At 38.4% G+C, this 19469-nt stretch overlaps 1 protein-coding gene across 3 annotated transcripts in view; it reads right to left on the bottom strand.

The window, feature by feature from the left end:
- GNAI1 (G protein subunit alpha i1) overlaps nt 1–19469 on the bottom strand; it is a 231356-nt gene that overhangs the window by 31051 nt on the left and 180836 nt on the right. For all 3 annotated transcript variants that reach the window (XM_061198473.1, XM_061198474.1, XM_061198472.1), the window contains 2 exons: nt 4599–4641; nt 4364–4505 (listed from right to left, as the gene is read on the bottom strand). In XM_061198473.1, the coding sequence (XP_061054456.1) occupies nt 4364–4505; nt 4599–4641 (185 nt within the window). The remainder of the gene's footprint in view (nt 1–4363; nt 4506–4598; nt 4642–19469) is intronic.

Below are 19469 nucleotides of genomic sequence, written 5' to 3'. Positions count from 1 at the left end.
CACCTGTGCACATGCTTGTGTGCAGGCACTGCCCATGGACCACACTCTGAGCAGCACAAGGCTAAGTGATGCAGTGACATGTTGATAGGCCCCTGTTCAACACTTCCCTAACTGTACCTTACTAAAAACAAAATAATCTAATTTATCAATAAATTGTCATCCACAGACTGACTACACGCATTATGAGAGTTTTGAAAGGATATTAGGCACAGATTTTGATCGCTCTATGCCAGCCTTGAAAACAGTTTTGTTTCCTCTCATTTTAGATAACTAATGTGTAATCTGCTTTGCATATCTGCGAGCGGCCAAATACGAAGCAATCCACAGCAAATTGTCACTGTCTCTTAAAATTTTACATCTTTTAGTCAATTCTCACCCAGTTAACCTACATATTAAAATGTAATTCCAATCAAGATACCGACAGGCTTTTTTTGTTTGTTTCAAAAGGGTTGTGAGGAATTAAGTTGATTCCCAAGTTTATCTGGACGAGAAATGCATTATAGCCTTTATATTTTGGTTAAAAAAGAACAATGGGATGGGTGCACTTACCCTACCAGATACCAATATCCTATGAAGCAAGAGAAACTAAAATAATGTGACTCTGACAAATGTAATAATAGTAGTATAAACATTATAAATAACACAGCAATAACCAACAGTTACTGAGCATCGATTATGACCAAGGCATGTAGTAACGGCTCGTCATTATTTCTCAGAACCCTGTAAGGTAGATGTTATTATTATTTCCATCTTATTATGAAAATAAGTGACTGAGCTAGGGAATAAAAGAATATATCAATAAAAAGAAAAAATGGAGTTCAGAAAAACACTGAATTTAATGCTAAGGGTAGCATTTTCAAGTCACTCAGGAATGGAGTATTTAATACATGGTTGTAGGCAAGGGATGATCAGATTATAAAATATACTTAGATTCCACCTAGAAAAAGGAAGATAATTTTTAAAAAAATAATTGTAAGCTGAAGAATGTCTGACAAGGCACAAAACACAGAAGTCAGAACTGATTGAAGAAAATTAAAAGTTCTGTAACAAGAAAAATACTGTTTCAAAAAAGTAAAAGAAATATGCTGAATAAAAACATTTGTAAAACATAAAGAAGTAATATCCCTAATATTCAAAGAGATTCAGTGTGAAAAGGACAAGGAATTTAACAGAACTGAGTACAGAATACTAAGAGGAGTCCACAGAAGAGATACAAAAAGACAAGATTCTCAACCTCACTACAAATCAGGAAAATAAAAACTAAGAAAGAAAGATAATTTTTTTTCACTAAGATATTAAAGAATTAAAATGTTAATGTATCTAAGTTAATGACACTCTGGGAAAGTTGACACTGATGCACGGTTGCTAGAAAAGATTATTCACTTAGTGTTTTTTCTGAAAACAGAAAAAACTATGGTACCTATCAAACTTAAATATCTGGTTATCCTTCAACTTAAAAGGCTAATACTTCCAGGAATTGATACTGTAGAAAAAGAAATATATTCAGCCTTTCTCTATACTGTTTCTTCTTTCTAGAATGCTTTTTCCTTGTTTTTGTCTAGAAAACTCTTAACACATGTTCCAATACCAAGCTCAAAGTCCCTTCCTCCTGTCTAGGCCATGTTTAATTCATCTGTGTATTCTTTAGCACAATTTCAATAGCCTCATAGTATTTTAAAATTTGCAGACTTCCCTGGTGGCACAGTGGTTAAGAACCCGCCTGCCAATGCAGAGGACACGGGTTCAATCCCTGGTCTGGGAAGATCCCACATGCCGAGGAGCAACTAAGCCCGTGCACCACAACTACTGAGCCTGCGCTCTAGAGCTCGCGCGCCACAACTACTGAGCCCATGCGCCACAACTGCTGAAGCCCGCACGCCTAGAGCCTGTGCTCCACAAGAGAAGCCACCACAATGAGAAGCCTGCTCACCACAACGAAGAGTAGCCCCCACTTGCCGCAACTAGAGAAAGCCCGCAAGCAGCAACAAAGACCTAACGCAGCCACCAATAAATAAATTTATTAAAAAATAAATAAATAGAAAAATAAGATTTGCATAGAGGCAAGGCAACAAAGACACAGAGTAGACCAATCAGAACCAATGAGAGAGACTGAAAATGTTTACGTGAAAGAGTAACAATGGCTAAAGCTAACAGAAGTAATAGTCGGAAGGTAGGAAGAAAACAAGGGACCAGGGGACAGCTAGAGACAGCCTAAAAAGAGTGGGTGAAACTAGCACCAGTGAAACAAAAATGAGCAGCGCAGGCCCCCATGTAGATTCCAAACCATCAGAAAACCAGTTTTAAAAAAAAGCTTGTGGTAAGAGAGCAGTTATTTCCAGTGAGTCCTGAAACAGCCCAAATCTGCCCCAAAAAGGACAGAAAATGACAATATTCCTTGAGAGAAAAATATGAAAATAAAAAGACCTCATAAAAAGCAGCTTGCATCGACCCATCATTACCTCGTACAATGGAGGCTACAAAAACCTCTCTCTCTAATAATCACATGTAAGATCTGAACACAGAATACTGTACACATGAATTGGAATTAGAGTACAATTTATTCAATTCTTTATCATAGGGTAGCTCTCTTTTGTGTAAGACTAAGAGCTCAAAAAAAATTTGCTGAATGAATAAATGATAAATGAATAAGTTACAGGCTGAATGGATAGTATTGATAAGGCAAAAATTGTCTGGGTGTGATCAAATCTTATTTCAGATAAGATAATTTAGAAGAATGCTATGAATTATTATTACAAATGATCTTGAGGGCTTCCCTGGTGGCGCAGTGGTTGAGAATCTGCCTGCCAATGCAGGGGACACGGGTTCGAGCCCTGGTCTGGGAAGATCCCACATGCCACAGAGCAGCTGGGCCCGTGAGCCACAATTACTGAGCCTGCGCGTCTGGAGCCTGTGCTCCACAACAAGAGAGGCCACGATAGTGAGAGGCCCGTGCACCGCGATGAAGAGTGGCCCCTGCTTGCCACAACTAGAGAAAGCCCTCGCACAGAAACGAAGACCCAACACAGCCATAAATAATAAATAAATAAAAAATTTAAAAAAAAAAAAAAAACAAAAATGATCTTGAAATCTATTTGAAAATTTTAATTCATTACACTAAGCTTTTTAATTTTTGTTCAAAAGGAAAAGCTTAGTAAATTAATATGGCCTAGCAACTTATAAAGAAATATTAGATTAACTTATTATAAAAAATAAACCAGATTTGCTTTACAGATTTCTCCAATGTATGTTCTCTAACGTTGCTTTCATTCATTTTTTTTTTCCTGTTAAGCACACATTGAGCCTCTACGTAAAAATAAAAACCTAGCAGACATTAAGAAGACAAAAAGTTACGGTCTCTATGCAAAAAATCTTCATAGTATTATCAGGGAGATAGCACACACATATTGAACACATAAAAATAAAAGGGAACTATAAAAAGGGGTAACAGTAGTAGTAGTAATAATAAATCTACTTTGTACAAAAATATTAAAAATTAATCTAGAGATTCAGTTAAAGGTTTCTGGGAAGGTCAAGTTTTATATCAGTTATTAAAAAAAAGAATCAGTGAAGAACAAACCATAATAAAATAATAATAAAACTTGAAACAAACAGATTAAGCAAGCAAACTGGGACGGGGGGAAAAGGAGAAAGAGAAAATACCCTATGGACTGGCTGGGCCTACTTCCAATCAAACTGAAAATAAGTTACACATTGGGCCAAACAAGGAAGCACAGGCACACTGCATTGGTTACCACCGTGTGGCAATCTTTCTATCATGTAATGTCCTGGGTTCCAGTTTCTTTACGGATAAAATAAAGACGTGAAACTAGCTTGTCTCCTAAGGTCCTAGCTGTGAAATTCTGAAAGATGTTTTCTAATAGCCAGTATTTTCTGATTCCAAAGATTAGCAAACTTGTATACTGTTTTCATTATCTGAGACTAGATTGCTTTTTAGTCTGGGCATGAATGCAAATAATTAGATCAATTTCAGCACTCCAAATCATAAAAACAAATTCTGAAGAATGCCAGTGTAGGCAGTTTACTAAACTCAGTAGTAACTACTAAAAACTGCTATGGAGATACAGAGGTGCCCAATATGCCATGTTATATAGAAAACACTGCAATGGATATTAAGTGATCCCAATCATCTTATGGATAAGGAAAGTATCCTAGCTCTAAAGGGAAGATTATGCAAACCTGTGTATTCTTACTTCACTCACTTCTAAAGCTTCTGACCTACTTCACTCACTACCATCCTTCTGGTCCTGAGACAGTTGATAAATCTATGTTATACAATATGATGTTAATCATGCAAGTTGTTTTTTTACTCATCAGGTCTGCTCCAAGGACTTTAGTAACTTACAGCCCGGGCCGAGTCACCGAAGTCTATCTTCAACCTCCCCATGGCCCTAATGATAGCAATAATTGACTGGATGGTGTTACTGTAGACCACTGCTTTGTACTGTTTACATTCCTCTTCCGAATAACCAGCTTCGTGGATGATTCTAACGAGACAAAAGAAAAAAGGTAACACTTACTTCCTTTGATGGAACAGTACACGTAAACATAAAAAAATTTAATGTTTTAAATCTACTTACTTCATTTGCTTCACAATTGTACTTTTCCCAGATTCACCAGCACCTAAAAAAAGGGAAATAAAATAAATGAGGGATTTCTAATTTTATCACTTATGTATATCCAACTCCCAACACACACTCTCTCTGTCTCTTACAGTTAATTTTTAAAAAATTTTTATTGGAGTATAGTTGATTTACACTGTCGTGTTAGTTTCTGCTGTACAGCAAAGTGAATCAGTTATACATATACATACATCCACTCTTTTTTAGATTCTTTTCCCACACAGGTCATTACAGAGTATTGAGTAGAGTTCCCTGTGCTATACAGTAGGCCCTTATTTATTTTATATATAGTAGTGTGTATATATCAATCCCAATCTCCCAATCTACCCCCCACTTCCCCCAAGTTTGTTTTTTACATCTGTGATTGAATTTTTTTATATCAAAATGATCTTTATTGGTTTCCAAACATACAGAAAATTTCTTAAAAATAAGTCCCATCTGTTTATTACATCATAATTCTTAAACTCAGCTAAAAAAAAAAATGCTTTCATCGATGTTTTTATGAATTCCCTGAAGTATTAAAAAAATTCTTTCTTCTATAACTTACACTGAAGCAGTATAAATAAATTTTATTCAAGATTTTGCTCCCCACTTGAAGATGTTTAACTGTCTGGCCAATTATCATAATTTTAACCTTTGCCTCATGTGAAGTGGACAGCCCAGTGGTGCCAAGAAACCACGAAAATTATTTTTAAATATTATGTTATAATAAAATAGCTTTCTCACACATTACACAGTCAACCACCATTACTGAACAAGTGACAAACTGCTGACATGCTTCACTAACAGTGGGGATGCAATGGTATGGCAGAAATGTCTCCCCCTATGTTTTTCTTTATTCCCTGTCATAAACCCATTCTCAACACTCTCCTTCACTCTACATATTCATGACCTCCTCACAATTTGAGTCTCTAGAATTATGCCATCATAACATGAAAATATCACTAACCAAATGGCCCTTTATAAAATTAGAGCCCTCTAGATACTGTGAACATCTGAGCACAGGACACAAAACAAGGAAGGTATGACAAGTCTATTGTTTGGCTTCATACTGTCTTTGGCCAGGGCTATAGATCATGGAGCTGTTATTACTGTCTGAGAGACAGGGCTCAGGATTTTCATTATCTAGGCCTCATATTCCCATTTTTCCGGAGCCACTGCTACATGCTCTATGCTCCAGTGTCACTGAACTTACAGTACTGACAACACCTACTGCTGACGACGCCACCAATTTTCAAACATACTGTTCCTCCTGCCAAAGCGTAATTTGTTCTGCTTCCTAGAGCTACACTGGTGATACTGTACCAACCATCAAACCTATCTCCTTCCTCAGCCTTTCCTGACCCACTCCCGCTGTGATCCCTGTTGCCTCTCCCTTTGAACATTTTCTACTTGAATGCTCAGCAGCTAACTTGTGCTAGACACACAATCAACCAGAAATGTACCCGAATGTATTTAATGTATTTAATGTGACGGATCAGTTAGATGGCAAACTTCTGGGCCTCATTCCCTTCTCCCCTTCCCCCTCCAGCTACACACATCCAAACCATCAGAGGCATCTGAGAATAAGGCATAGTTAAATGGCCTATTTGAAAACCTGGGGGAAAAACTGCTTAAATTTTACTTGTGATTTGATATTCAAGAAATTTTCCCAAGATAGCTGCATATTAAGTAGAAAAGCAGGCGCTGAATAAACAATGAGGGCATTATTCATCTACAGACAGCCTTTGAATCTTGGCAGGGCATCTGCCAATACAAACAACTCCAAGATAAACAACCCATTATATATTAATCAACAACAATATACTTGGCTCTATGAAAAGCACAATCGTAGGCATTATGGCTCACACATTTCTCTAATTCAAGAGAAGTCCGCCCAAGTAACACACCCTCGGCAGTTTCCAGCAGGGGCCCTCTGTGCTTCTAGGGCACGGCAAGTTGACTCGGCAGCAGCCGTGTTTTGCTGATAGGACATTTTAGATCCCAACATCCATTCACGGGGTGGTGATTCCACACGCACAGTGAGCTTCGATGAACAGCCACCCATGGCCCATTCTGTTAGTGAAACAACTCAGAGGTTCAGAGAAAGGCTCACATGATACAAGCTCGTGAGGTCTGAGAGCCATACAAGGGGAAAATCAGAAATAGCAAAGAATAAGATGGTTACCAGCTGAACTCTGTGTACGCAGATGAGAATTTTTCAATCTTACTGAGAAAAAAGCAAGTTTTCCTAATGTTAGACATTATCTTTAAATTCTAACTCACTTCCTATCTCATACAATAGCTGGTGACATGGGACACTGAGAGGCTTACTCCACAATGAGCATCTAGTCAATGGCTTGAGGTTCCAAAAAATCCTGAAATATGTTTAACATTAAGGAGTGGAGATGGCGGTGTTATTGGCTGGATTTCTACCTAATTTCTTTGCTAGTTAGACAAGGTACTGATTTCCTAAAGACAGAAGTACTGGGGAAAAAAACTTTCATAATTTAGCAGTTTATATAATTACTTTTCAATTCTTACTTCCATGCAGAGACTCCTAACAGGAAAATTAGAAATGCTGCGCGGTTATGGTTCCAGCATTCTAAACACTGGTATTCTTTCCACACAGCGTACAGGAAAGAGTTAAAGGTGGTCCTCTAGAAATCTCAGTCAGCACAGTCCTGTTTGAGAGACTGACAGGAAGCAATATTGTAAACAAAACAAAACAAAACAAACAAACAAACAAAAAACCCCTCAGAGGTAGTGGAGGCAGGAGAAAGGAGAAAAGGGTAAATTTTCCTAGCAGTACTCAGCTGGGCAGCTATTGCTTTTCAGTTCAATCCATAGGCAAGATTAAAAGAGTGAGAGTACCTTTCTTTCAAGAAGAAACAAGGAATATGTAACACGGATCAGTCAGGAAAGATCAAAGCGTGGGACCGTTGCGGTCACAAAGCTGAGACGGTCAAGGTGACTAGGTGGCCTGTAAAGTAACTGTTGACAAGCTGGTGGCTGTGAAATGAACGAGACTCTAGGGTAGTGGGAAGGGAGGATGTAGCTCCCCAGGGCAAGAGTGTGTGCAGTGTGGCCACAGTGGGCCAGGAACCATGAAGCCACTGAGGGGGATCCCCCAGACCTCTCTTTAAGGAGGAAGTGGCGGATGGAAAACTGCATCTCTGAGAGTAAATACGGAGCCCAGCAGGTGTGTGAAGTGGAGCTGGGCGCCTGATAAGGCACCACACAGATAATGGGAGGGCAAAGGACCATCACCACAGTAACGCGGGCAGGGCTTCGCCTGCGGCTCCGGGCTACACCTGCGGCTCCGGGCTACACACACAGGGCCGCTTATTAACGGGGCTCGGAAAAGCAAAACGTATCAAGTGCGGACACGGAGAAGGACGAGGGAGGGGAACGACTAAAAGCAAATCAAGGTCTAAGTAAAGTAACCCCTTGGCTAGATTATAAGTCCTTGAACAGAATGATATAAGTTACCATTATAAAAATGATAATCAAACAGGGCTCACCCCTGATTTTTGTTGAGGGGCAGTCTAGAGAAATTTGGAATTTTACCTGTGGCGAGGTTTAAAAGAAAAAAGAAAACACCTCTGACCTCAGAAAACACATACTCCCCCCCACCCCAAGAATATTCTTTATCCATCTTTGCTTGGGTTCACATTTATATCATTTATTTACTGGTTTCAGCTGCCTAACATCAAGGCTGCTCAGCATGAAAATGGTGATTCAGTCAAAGTCATCTTACCTGAATTCCTGACACCACTACTCCACTTTTAAAAACTCCCAACTCTTACGTACAATTAAACCATTTTTACATTCAATAAGACAAAATTACAATTCAGTTTAAACTGGAATAAAACCAAATTTACAAGTGCATTTAAAGTCGCTTCTGCTTATCATAATGCTACTGTAAGATTAATAAGATCAAGGTCCTTATTTTTAAGATAGAAGCAAATAAAGAGGATGCAAGGGCAAATATTAATTAAAAATAACAGGCTTAATTATCCCCCTTGAAAGTAAAGGAAGATTTCCCTCCCTTTTTCTTAGGACATTTACTTTAGAAAAATTTTAAATGTAAGTGCTTTCTCCTCTCTTTGAAACGTATATACAGTTGACCCTCGAACAACCTCGGTTTGAACTGCATGGGTCCACATATACGTGGATTTTTTTTTTCCCCCCAATAAATTCATACAGCACTACGCAGTCTGAGGTTAGCTGAATCTGTGGTAGGTCCTGGAACCAATTCCCTGCAGATACCAAGGGACAACTGTATACCCTTTTGAAAACTAAACAGGCCTTTTTTGTCAGCTTTATGATCAAGAATGTCTTTCTCAAGGACCTGAGAACCATCTCTTTGAAAGGTAAACATCACAGGAGATAGCACCCCTATCTTCCAGTTCTGCAGGTAGGTAGGAGTCTAACTTGGGTGGGTGTCTTGCTCCAAGTTGCAAAACTACCTCTTGTCATAAGATAAGTTTGTTTCTCTTCTGGATAAGGTCAATTAGCTAAAAGATGGTTACCTCAATTACCAGGTAAAGTTAGGATGAACTGTGTGTGACATAAGGTGTTGTAAAGCCTCTCATTTAGGGACTAGTTGTCATTTATCTCGAAAACATGTACGTAACCGTAACCGGTTGAATCAGCTTGGCTATGTTAAGTGGGTGGCACACCTTTCTGTCTTGCAGTCTCTTAATGGACTGCTTGTGATGCAATCCATTCAATAAAAAAATGTTTTCTTTCTCCACTACCTTTGTGAAGATGATTTCTGGGTTGGGAGAAGACTTTGTTTTTAATTATAATTCCCCAACATGGGTAACAGTCTAGAAATCTTTATTATTTAGCCGTGAGAAGCTCTGGACTTACATTTATATAAATATATATGTATTAATAGGCTATATCTTACATTCTGGGATATAAAAATAATGACTGTAAACAGCAGAATCTAGATTCCCCCAAATGATCCCCTTTCTCCAAATATTAACTCCCCATAAAATTACTCCCCGAGCCATTCATGTCTGAGATAGGGATCACACTATTACATTGCACAAGGATGATTACACACACAAGACTACTCTAGAATCCAGGTAGAACAAAAGAAAGGAGAATTGTGGGCAACACAGGAAGCTTTTTCCTGGCAGCCTAGTCAAAGTGACCACACAAGCAACTAATTGAACTGAGAGATGAATGTTTCTACGAGTCGAGTCTCAAGACTCACACGGTGAGGGTAAGGAAGGATAGAGGACTGGGGGCCACAAGTATACTCTTCGGGGTCTACAAGTTTGCTGCAAGAAATTTTAATTCAGTGTTTTTATTTGTATAACAAGAATAATTTAAGAAATGCTGAGTCATCTGAATGCCTCTATCTAACTGAATTTCAGGATCTATATTTGAGTTTGTGTTTATAGTGCCTGAGATACTCAAGCAAGTGCCAAACATTGTACCTTGCTTGAGAATCTATCCATCCATAAGTCTACCTGGTTTGGCTGTCAACCACTAGACACCCTATCCAAAGAAACGGCCATGTGTTTCCAGCAGGCCAATCCGAGTTGTGTTTGAGAGTAAAATTCCCTATGCTTATACGTCTTATACAAACCATCAAATAGAACATTTTACAAATTAATATATGTAAACATATTTATATATAATATACATAAAACATACTAAAAACTTAACAAAATAATCACTTTGGATACACTGATTTTTTTTTTTTTTTCCTCCAAGAAAGGAATGAGATCTAGGTGCCAGAGATTTTCCCTGGCCTTTTATGTGAAAATTATCAAGAAAAAAAATCACAGCACTCAAAGCACAATGTGAAATCTGGCCCACAGAAGTCATTTTCCATGATCACATCATGGAAAACACCATTAAAGGATGGGGCCAAAACAGAGGGAAGCAGCACTGAGAGAAAACTAGGATAAGAGAAGCCAGACAGCAACCCTTGAGCCTTTAGATATAGTCATATTTAGGGAGTCATATTACAATTGACCATCCAGAGTGAAACACTGTTGAGAGTTAAAGGGGGCACAAGCATAAACTAGGACTGACCTGGGAAAAGGAGAAAATATATCACTCTAGTCAGAACTGAAGACAATTTCAATTTGATTTCCAAGCTATGAGTCAGTTATGAGTTTGCTTTCTGTCACATGGACCCGAAAAGAGTTTTGGACTGACCCTGTGCCAAACAGTATTACTTTAATTATCTTTAGCTAATGAAGGAAAAACAAAGGAGGTTAATGATGCATTTGCAGCAAGTAAAGGTCAAATGATAATTACTGCCTGCTTTACAAAAGAAAGTTACAGAAGTTCAGAAGGAGAAAAGATGTGGGAAAATCAGTCATTATATAGCCCACTGTAGAAGAGGGATGCCTTACTCCAAGAGTCATACTGTAAGTACAATTTATTGTGACTTATATTGGGTTGGCCAAAAAGTTCGTTCGGGTTTTTCTGTAACATGTTACAGAAAAACCCGAACGAACTTTTTGGCCAACCCAACCATCATTATTTGTCTTACTAAATTCATATTAACTTTACTTTTTAAATGTTCATATACATTATGTTATAAAATTGTTTGGTTTTATAGTTCATAGAAGACCTATAAAGCATAAGGAACTTTGTTCCCAATGACAGTTACACACTTTTGTGAAAATAATTTAGAACTACACAGGGGGGAAAGGTTTTCCTTCATCAGGGGGCCATACACTGCACTGTCTAAAACTCAAGTCTAACTGCTCTCGTGTTTTTGCTCAGCGGTTTACTATTAAGGACCAGTAAATAATTAACATATACAAACTCTCAACTTTTCCTATGTTGCCCTACAATTCTCCATGGGTCTCTCTCACATTTCTGAACATATGTGAGCAGAGGCACCGACTGCCTTTATTCTCAACCACCTTTTCAAAGATGTTTATATAGAGAATAGTCTTGGAAAACAAGAGATAATGCTTCCCTCTGGAACAGAGAGCAGGTCTGTCTGTCGTCTAGCATTATAAAGATAACATGCTCTGGGACAAAGATCAGGCGGGCTTACTGCACATTATGAAAAAAATACTGGGGATCCCTAACTTAAGGGCTCCTCTACTGCAACATAACCCATTGCTTGTGCAGCCATGGCTCTCTTCGTGTTGCCCTTAGGGAACTGGGGCTGGGTAAATTGCCATAAAGGCTGATGCTCTGGCAACTGCAATTGCTGTAATAAAGTCATTTTTGTCTCTGAACCAGGACTCTCATGTCTTCTGCCAGCAACCATGAAACTGGGGTGGGAATTCTCCAGCAGTCCAGTGGTTAGGACCCCATGCTCTCGCTGCCATGGGCCCGGGTTCGATCCCTGGTTGGGGAACTAAGATCCTGTGAGCCGCGTGGTGTGCCCCCCCTTCCCCCCCAAAAAAAAGGAAAAAAGAAACTGGGGTAAGCTAACTTGTTAGCTTGTAAGTAGGGTAAAGTCTCAGGTACTGAATAATTCTTGACATGCTCTTCTGCTTAATTTTTAATTAATTCCCAAATTTCTGACACCTAAGGACGCTTCCAGCCATGAGCTCTACACCTGTACTACTTATCTTTCCTCAAATGGCAGCTTAATCAGGTTTGTCCAATAAACCCAAAGAAACAGCTAGAACAGTGGTTCTCAAAGCATGATCTAAGGACCAGTAGTATCAGCAACACTTAAGAAATGTACATTCTCAGGTCCCACCCAGAACTTACTGACTCAAACTCCGGGAGTGGGGCCCAGCAGTCTGTGTTATAACAATCCCTCCAAGGGGTTCTGAGAACCAGGGAGGTAGAAGAAAGGTCTCCTCCTTTTTTCTTGATTGCAATCAGAATTATTATAGTGATTAAGTTGCTGCCGAGCTATAACAAACTATTATTTTTATGAAATATTTATATTTCCCTCCTCCCCCTGAAAGTGAGACAAGTAATATTGTTTTACATTTCTGCAAATAGCTTATTAAAAGACAGCTTAACTCTCCTATCTATGTCTGCATTTAATAGGATACAACGTATTACTTTGGTTGAATGAAGAAAATCCATTTTCACATAATAATGTAGTTAGAAAATGAAAGAGCATTTTAATAGCATTTGCAGGTAATTGTGGATAGTCTTCTTTGATTCTATACCAAACTTTGAAAAGGGTAGCTTAAAGTTTGGTTATAATGGATTTCTGTGAACTTTTCATACTTTGGTAGCTTAAAATCCACTGGTCTATCTTGTACTTGGAATGGATCCCTTACCCATGTCTGATTTGGAAATTAGTTCACTGACTTATGCAGAACTGAATGTTGACATATTTTCAATATAAAAAAAAAGAGCATTTATTTTTAAATTGCCTTTTTAATATTACACATAATTTCACCAGAAAAAGCTTTAGGTCATGGGATGATATCAAGCTCCCAGTGGTAGGGACATGGTTTTTAAATTTCTTTTTTCTTTTTTTTGGCTTGAAAGCTCAAATTTTATTATTGGCAACAAATACTGTTTGCTGTTTTCCTCGAAGTGACAACCGACTAACTGCCAAATCCCCAAGTCGGATTAACCATAGTTTTCTATCAGTCTTTCTTTCAAGTGAAAATGGAATGGTATTCCAGGAAAAGAGCAACTAGTTCAATTCACAACTCAATCAATCACACAGCTGCTCTTCCTCAAGACAACCAACGTGCTCTGGCATATGCAAAAGTAGTTTGGGAGTACTTCCCATTTGGTCACACAGAATATTAAAGACATATGTACTTAATGGTCAAGATTTAATAAAAATAATCATGCTTATGACTTCAGCATTTTTTAAATCACAAGTGCATAGTAGTGAAGAATACAATGACTACTGGTACAATCTCATGCTACTGACATGATTCAGCAGTTTGACCATTATTACTTTGGTACCATTGGAGCAAACAACACAACAGAAAAGGCAAACAACATCTTAGTATTACTATGAAAATGGTCTCAGGGCCCCCAGAGTCCACAGATCCCTCCTAAAACCAGATTTAATGTCCTTCTCACCCACTGGACTATGAGCCATGAGGGAAGAGAGCCCCTGGTTTCTGTCACCATGATATCCCCAAAGCTAACTCCTATGGCAGGAGCACAAGACACTTACTCACCAGCTGGACGACAGGAAGAGAGGGAGGAGAGCGGGAGGGGAGGGGAGGGGAATATACAACATGAAGAAAGCGTAAGAAAATGTAACTGAATATTTATATGAATTGTGGAAAGGGAGAATTCTGTTAGAAGACCAGAAGAAACAAAGAAGTGGGTGGAAGCTTGTGACTGACCCTTAAAAACAGGTTCTCACACACACACACAAAACAAACAAACCCAACAACAACAACAAAAAAACAGGTGCTCTCCTTCTTCTATTGTAATAAGAGTAGTGGCTTGGAACATGGCAGCTAGAGACTACATTGCTTATCTTTCCTTGCTGCTAGGTGTAGCCACTTCACCCCATTTCTCACCAAATCACGATGTGTGTAAAAGGAAAATGCAGCCTTGGACTCTCTCTCTCCTGTTCCTACGTATGAGCCAGAAACTGGGTGTCCCTGTGGTCTTGTTCCAACCATGTGAATTAAGACAATGTCCAGGGATGGTAGAGCAATGAGAAGGCAGGAACTCAGGTCCCTGAATGGTTATGTGAGGCAGAGTACCCCAGCTCTAGCTAACCTTAGATCCGTTACACAAGAAAAATAAACACCTATCTTCTTTAGGCCGTGGTCAGGTTAGGTTTCTCTGATACAGAGCTAGGCCTTCATGCTGACAATTTTTTAAAAAGTGGTCTAGATTTAAATATACAAGCAAATATAAAACAAACTAAAAAGTCCCCAAACCTACAAATGTTTTTAAAAATTACCATAAATAAAGTAGAAAGGCAAACTACAGAATAGGGAAAACTATCAGTAATTAATGAGTATCAAAATGTAGATTTCTTTTTTTTTCCCAGTGCACAGCAAGGTGATTCACTTATGTGTGTGTGTGTGTATTCTTTCTCAGATTCTTTTCCATTATAGGTTATTACAAGATATTGAATATTTCCCTGTGCCATACAATAGGCCCTTGTTTATTTTATATATAGTAGTGTGCATATGTTAACCCCAAACTCCTAATTTATCTCCTCCCTTCCCCCACTAACCCCTTTGGTAACCATAAGTGTGTTTTCTATGTCTGTGGGTCTATTTCTGTTTTGTAAATAAGTTCATTTATATCGCTTTTTAAATTACGTATGTGATAACATATGATACCTGTCTTTCTCGATCTGACTTACTTCACTTAACATGATAATCTCTAGGTCCATCCATGTTGATATATATATATACCACATCTTCTTTTCCCATTCATCCGTCAATGGACACTTAGGTTGCTTCCATGTCTTGGCCATTGTAAACAGTGCTGCTGTGAACATTGGGGTGCGTGCATCTTTTAGAATTAGAGTTTTCTCCAGATATATGCCCAGGAGCAGGATTGCTGGATCATACAGAAGCTCTATTCTTAGTTTTTTAAGGAGCCTCCATACTGTTTCCATAGTGGCAGCACCAATTTACATTCCCACCAACAGTGCAGAAGGGTCCCTTTTTCTCCAACCCTCTCCAGCATTTACTGTTTGTAGACTTTTTAATGATGCCTATTCTGACTGGTGTGTAGCTGTCCAGTTTTCCCAACACAACTTATTGAAGAGACTGCCTTTTCTCCATTGTATACTTGCCTCCTTTATCATAGATTAATTGACCATAAGTGCATGGGTTTATTTCTGGGCTTTCTATCCTTGTCCACTGATCTATATGTCTGTTTTTATACCAGAACCATACTGTTTTGATTACTGTAGCTTTATAGTATAGTCTGATACAAAAACAGAACCCATATATATGCTGCCTACAAGAGAACCATTTCAGTTCTAGAGACACATACAGACTGAAAGGGAGGGGAGGGAAAAGTATTTCACACACATGGAAATCAAAAGAAAGCTGGAGTAGCAATATTTATATCATACAAAATAAACTTTAAAATAAAGCCTGTCACAAGAGACAAAAAAGGACACTCCATAATGATCAAGGGATCAATTCAAGAGGATGATATAACAATTGTAAATATATATGCACCCAACATAGGTGCACCTCAATATATAAGGCAAATACTAACAGCCATAAAAGGAGAAATCGACAGTAACACAATAGTGGGAGACTTTTACACCCCACTTACATCAATCGATAGATCATCCAGACAGAAAATCGATAAGGAAACACAGACCTTAAATGACACATTAGACCAGATGGACTTAATTGATATTTTTACAGCATTCCATCCAAAAGCAACAGAATATACATTCTTCTCAAGTGCACATGGAGCATTCTCCAAGACAGATCACATGCTGGGCCACAAACTGAGCACCACAAAGTGAACATCAGTAAATTTAAGAAAACTGAAATCATATCAAGCATCTTTTCCAACCACAGTGCTAGGATATTAGAAATCAACTACAAGAAAAAAACTGTAAAAAACACAAACACATGGAAGCTAAACAATATGCTACTTAACAACCAATGGATCACTGAAGAAATCAAAGAGGAAATTTAAAAATACCTAGAAACAAGTGAAAACAAAAACATGACAGTCCAAAACCTAGGGGATGCAGCAAAAGCCGTTCTAAAAGGGGTGTTTACAGGGATACAAGCTTACCTCAGAAAACGAGAAGAATGTCAAATAAACAACGTAACCTTACACATAAAGCAACTAGAAAAAGAAGAATAAACAAACCGTGAAATTAACAGAAATCATAAAGATCAGAGCAGAAATAAATGAAATAGATGAAAAAAAAAATAGAAAAGATCAATGAACCTAAAAGCTTGTTCTTTGAAACGATAAACAAAATTGATAAACCTGTAGCCAGACTCACGAAAAACAAAGAGAGAGGGCCCAAATCAATAAAGTTAGAAATGAAAAAGGAGAAGTTACAACGGACATCACAGAAATACAAAGCATCTTAAGAGACTACTACCGCAATAAAATGGACAACCTGGAAGAAACAAATTCTTAGAAAGGTACAATCTCCTAAGACTGAACCCGGAAGAAATAGAAAATATGAACAGACCAATCACAAGTACTGAAATTGAAACTGTGATTTAAAAACTCCACACAAACAAAACTCCAGGACCAGATGGCTTCACAGGCGAATTCTATCAAACATTTAGAGAAGAGTTAACACCCATCTTTCTGAAACTGTTCCAAAAAATTGCAGAGGAAAGAAAACTCCCAAACTCATTCTATGAGGCCACCATCATCCTCATACCAAAACCACACAAAGATACCACAAAAAAAGAAAATGTATATTTTTTAAATTCACAATGAATTAACATTAACTGACAAGAAAAACACCAATACTCTAAATAACAAAAGACATAAACAATTCATAGAGAAAAAACAGATACAGTAGTTTTAAACTGTATATAGATATATATATCTTCATGCTAAAAAAAGTACCTTGAAAGAAATACACTGAAAAATGTTTGTATCTGACTAATGCAATTTTATGCCTCAAACATTTGTGTAATTCCAAATTTTTAAACTGTAAGACTGAATCAAAATTATGCAATTTATTTATAAAAATTTGGGCATATCTCTCCAATGATTAAAGTTGAATAAGATCATCTTCTTTAATCTCGTTTGTTTCAACCCACGTTCCCATCTCATCACTCATGCACATAAATCTCACATTCTGATCACAGCAAATTACTTTTACTTCCAAAGTTTCACGATCAACCCCGCCTCCATTCCTCCCCCATACCTTCTCCCAAGTGGAGCCCTTATCAACATCGGCACTACAAAGGACCACACCATGTTCAGGCAGGGAGCATCTGGGATTGAGTTTTCCCAACCAAGGCACGTCCAGTTCTCAGGGACAGTGAAAACTGAGCAGACAGACACCAGGCCTGCTCCATGGCCCAGTATGGCAGGTGGGAAAACCACCCAGCCCGCAGCCATACAGAGACTCAGGTGAGAGATTCCGAGGCCTGCACTTTGAGGCAGCTCAAGCAGGCAGGCTCTAAGCAGGCCATGAGTTACAGCACCAGACACTTCAACTGTGATACCAGGAGCACCTAGGTGAGAGCCATTACCTCCACGATCAGAGGAGGAAGAGGGCACTACATCTAAGGGACTAGACCCTGTTCCCGCTGCAATGAGCTCAAGAAAGTCACTCTTCCCTCCCTTCCCACTCACAGTCCCCCACAGCAATTAGAACAGTAGGAAGGAAGGATGACAAGGGATGAAACATTTTTATCTGAACACTACCTAAGTAGACTGTTTAAGTAATCAGATTGGACCAAGGCTTAAGCAACATTGAACATTTTGTAATTTTCCCTGCTAATCAGCAGGAAGTAAATTGATTTTAGGCTAAATAAAAATGAAAATAGTGTGAATCAACTCTTGTAACCCTCACTATTGATATACAGGCAATGATTTTTAAGCATATTTTTAAAAAGACAAGGATATTACACTTTCCCCTATCAAACATCCCAAATTTTACACACTATCTCCATAGCCTGTTCAGAGGAATTATTAAACCAGACTTGGATGACCACATGTCTCATATCTGATGTGAGCTGACATCATCCTTTCACCACTTTGAACACTTCCCTTCAGTACGTACGTAATCCGATGCACATTCCCTTTTCTACTTTCACCAACTCAGAATAAATCAATTCTGTGTGGTGCCAAGCTTTTGGCAAGTATACAGGTACCTTAAAGTTTTAATCAGGATTCTGGTTCAGGCAGTGGAAGTGGTTTAAACACGAGAGAAAGAATTCCATCGCTCTTTCACAAAGCAGTCCAGGGCTTGCGGTCAGCTTGATACAGTGAGAGACCCAAGCACCTTCTATCTTATTGCTCTGCCACCTTCATGACACGGCTTCCGACTCAGGTTAGGTGTATCTGTTCAGGATCCCACTGGCACATGAACTTGCAGTCAGTGGGAGGGGCAACAAGTAGAGGAAGTGAGGGAATGTGCTTTCTCTTTAAGGGGACAACCCAAAAGTTGTAACTCATTTCTCCTCATATCCCCGTGACCAGAACCCAGCTTCCTGGCTTCACTTGGCCACCAGGATAGCTGGGAAATACAGTCACTAGCTGTGTAACTATGTGTCTAGAAAATAGATACGGAGGGACCGTGCATACTGGGGAATAACCAGAAATCTCTGCTTAGCTAGCCCATAAGCGTATTCTTTTCTTTCTTGTGCCATCTGTTCCACCTTTAAGTTAAAAAAAAAGCAAAAACATTTTAAATGAAACATTATGCCAGTCAATATATACGAAATGAAAGAGTTGGGTTTGTGTTTTGTTTTTTATTTGTTTTGGTTTCCTCTTGAAAACTAAGTTGGATGCCTTGGAAAAATGTAATAAAGCAAGCTATTTAAAAAGGCCACTGAATTAGATAAGTGCGAGAAATTGTCCAACAGAGACAAGCAAAAAAATTAAATCTAAAAGGATTCTTCATTCATATTCCTTTGCAAGTATCTTTAATTGAAAAAAACAAACTGGACATAAGGGGTTCATTTTGGATATGCAAAAAAGACAACTGTGAACTACAGTCAGTGATTCATACTCCCCCCAAAAAGGCCATGATCGTACATCAAAAGATTGCTGAACAGCATTATACCTATGTTTTCAACTAAAACAAAATATTCAAGTTATATTTGCAAAAGTTTTTTTTTAGGGTTTCCCCTTAAGACAGGTAAATTCTGATCCCATCAGCACAGAGAATTTCTATGAAGGAAACTTCCCCCTGCATATCAACATATTCAGAACTTAATTACCTTTATCTCCCAATTTTTATACTCCTCCCACAACTATTTTTCTAAAATG

The sequence above is a fragment of the Eubalaena glacialis genome, chromosome 8 (genome assembly GCF_028564815.1).
Source record: "Eubalaena glacialis isolate mEubGla1 chromosome 8, mEubGla1.1.hap2.+ XY, whole genome shotgun sequence".
Lineage (NCBI taxonomy): Eukaryota > Metazoa > Chordata > Mammalia > Artiodactyla > Balaenidae > Eubalaena > Eubalaena glacialis.
Note: the sequence above shows the minus strand (reverse complement) of the source record. Positions and strands in the feature narration are given on the sequence as shown.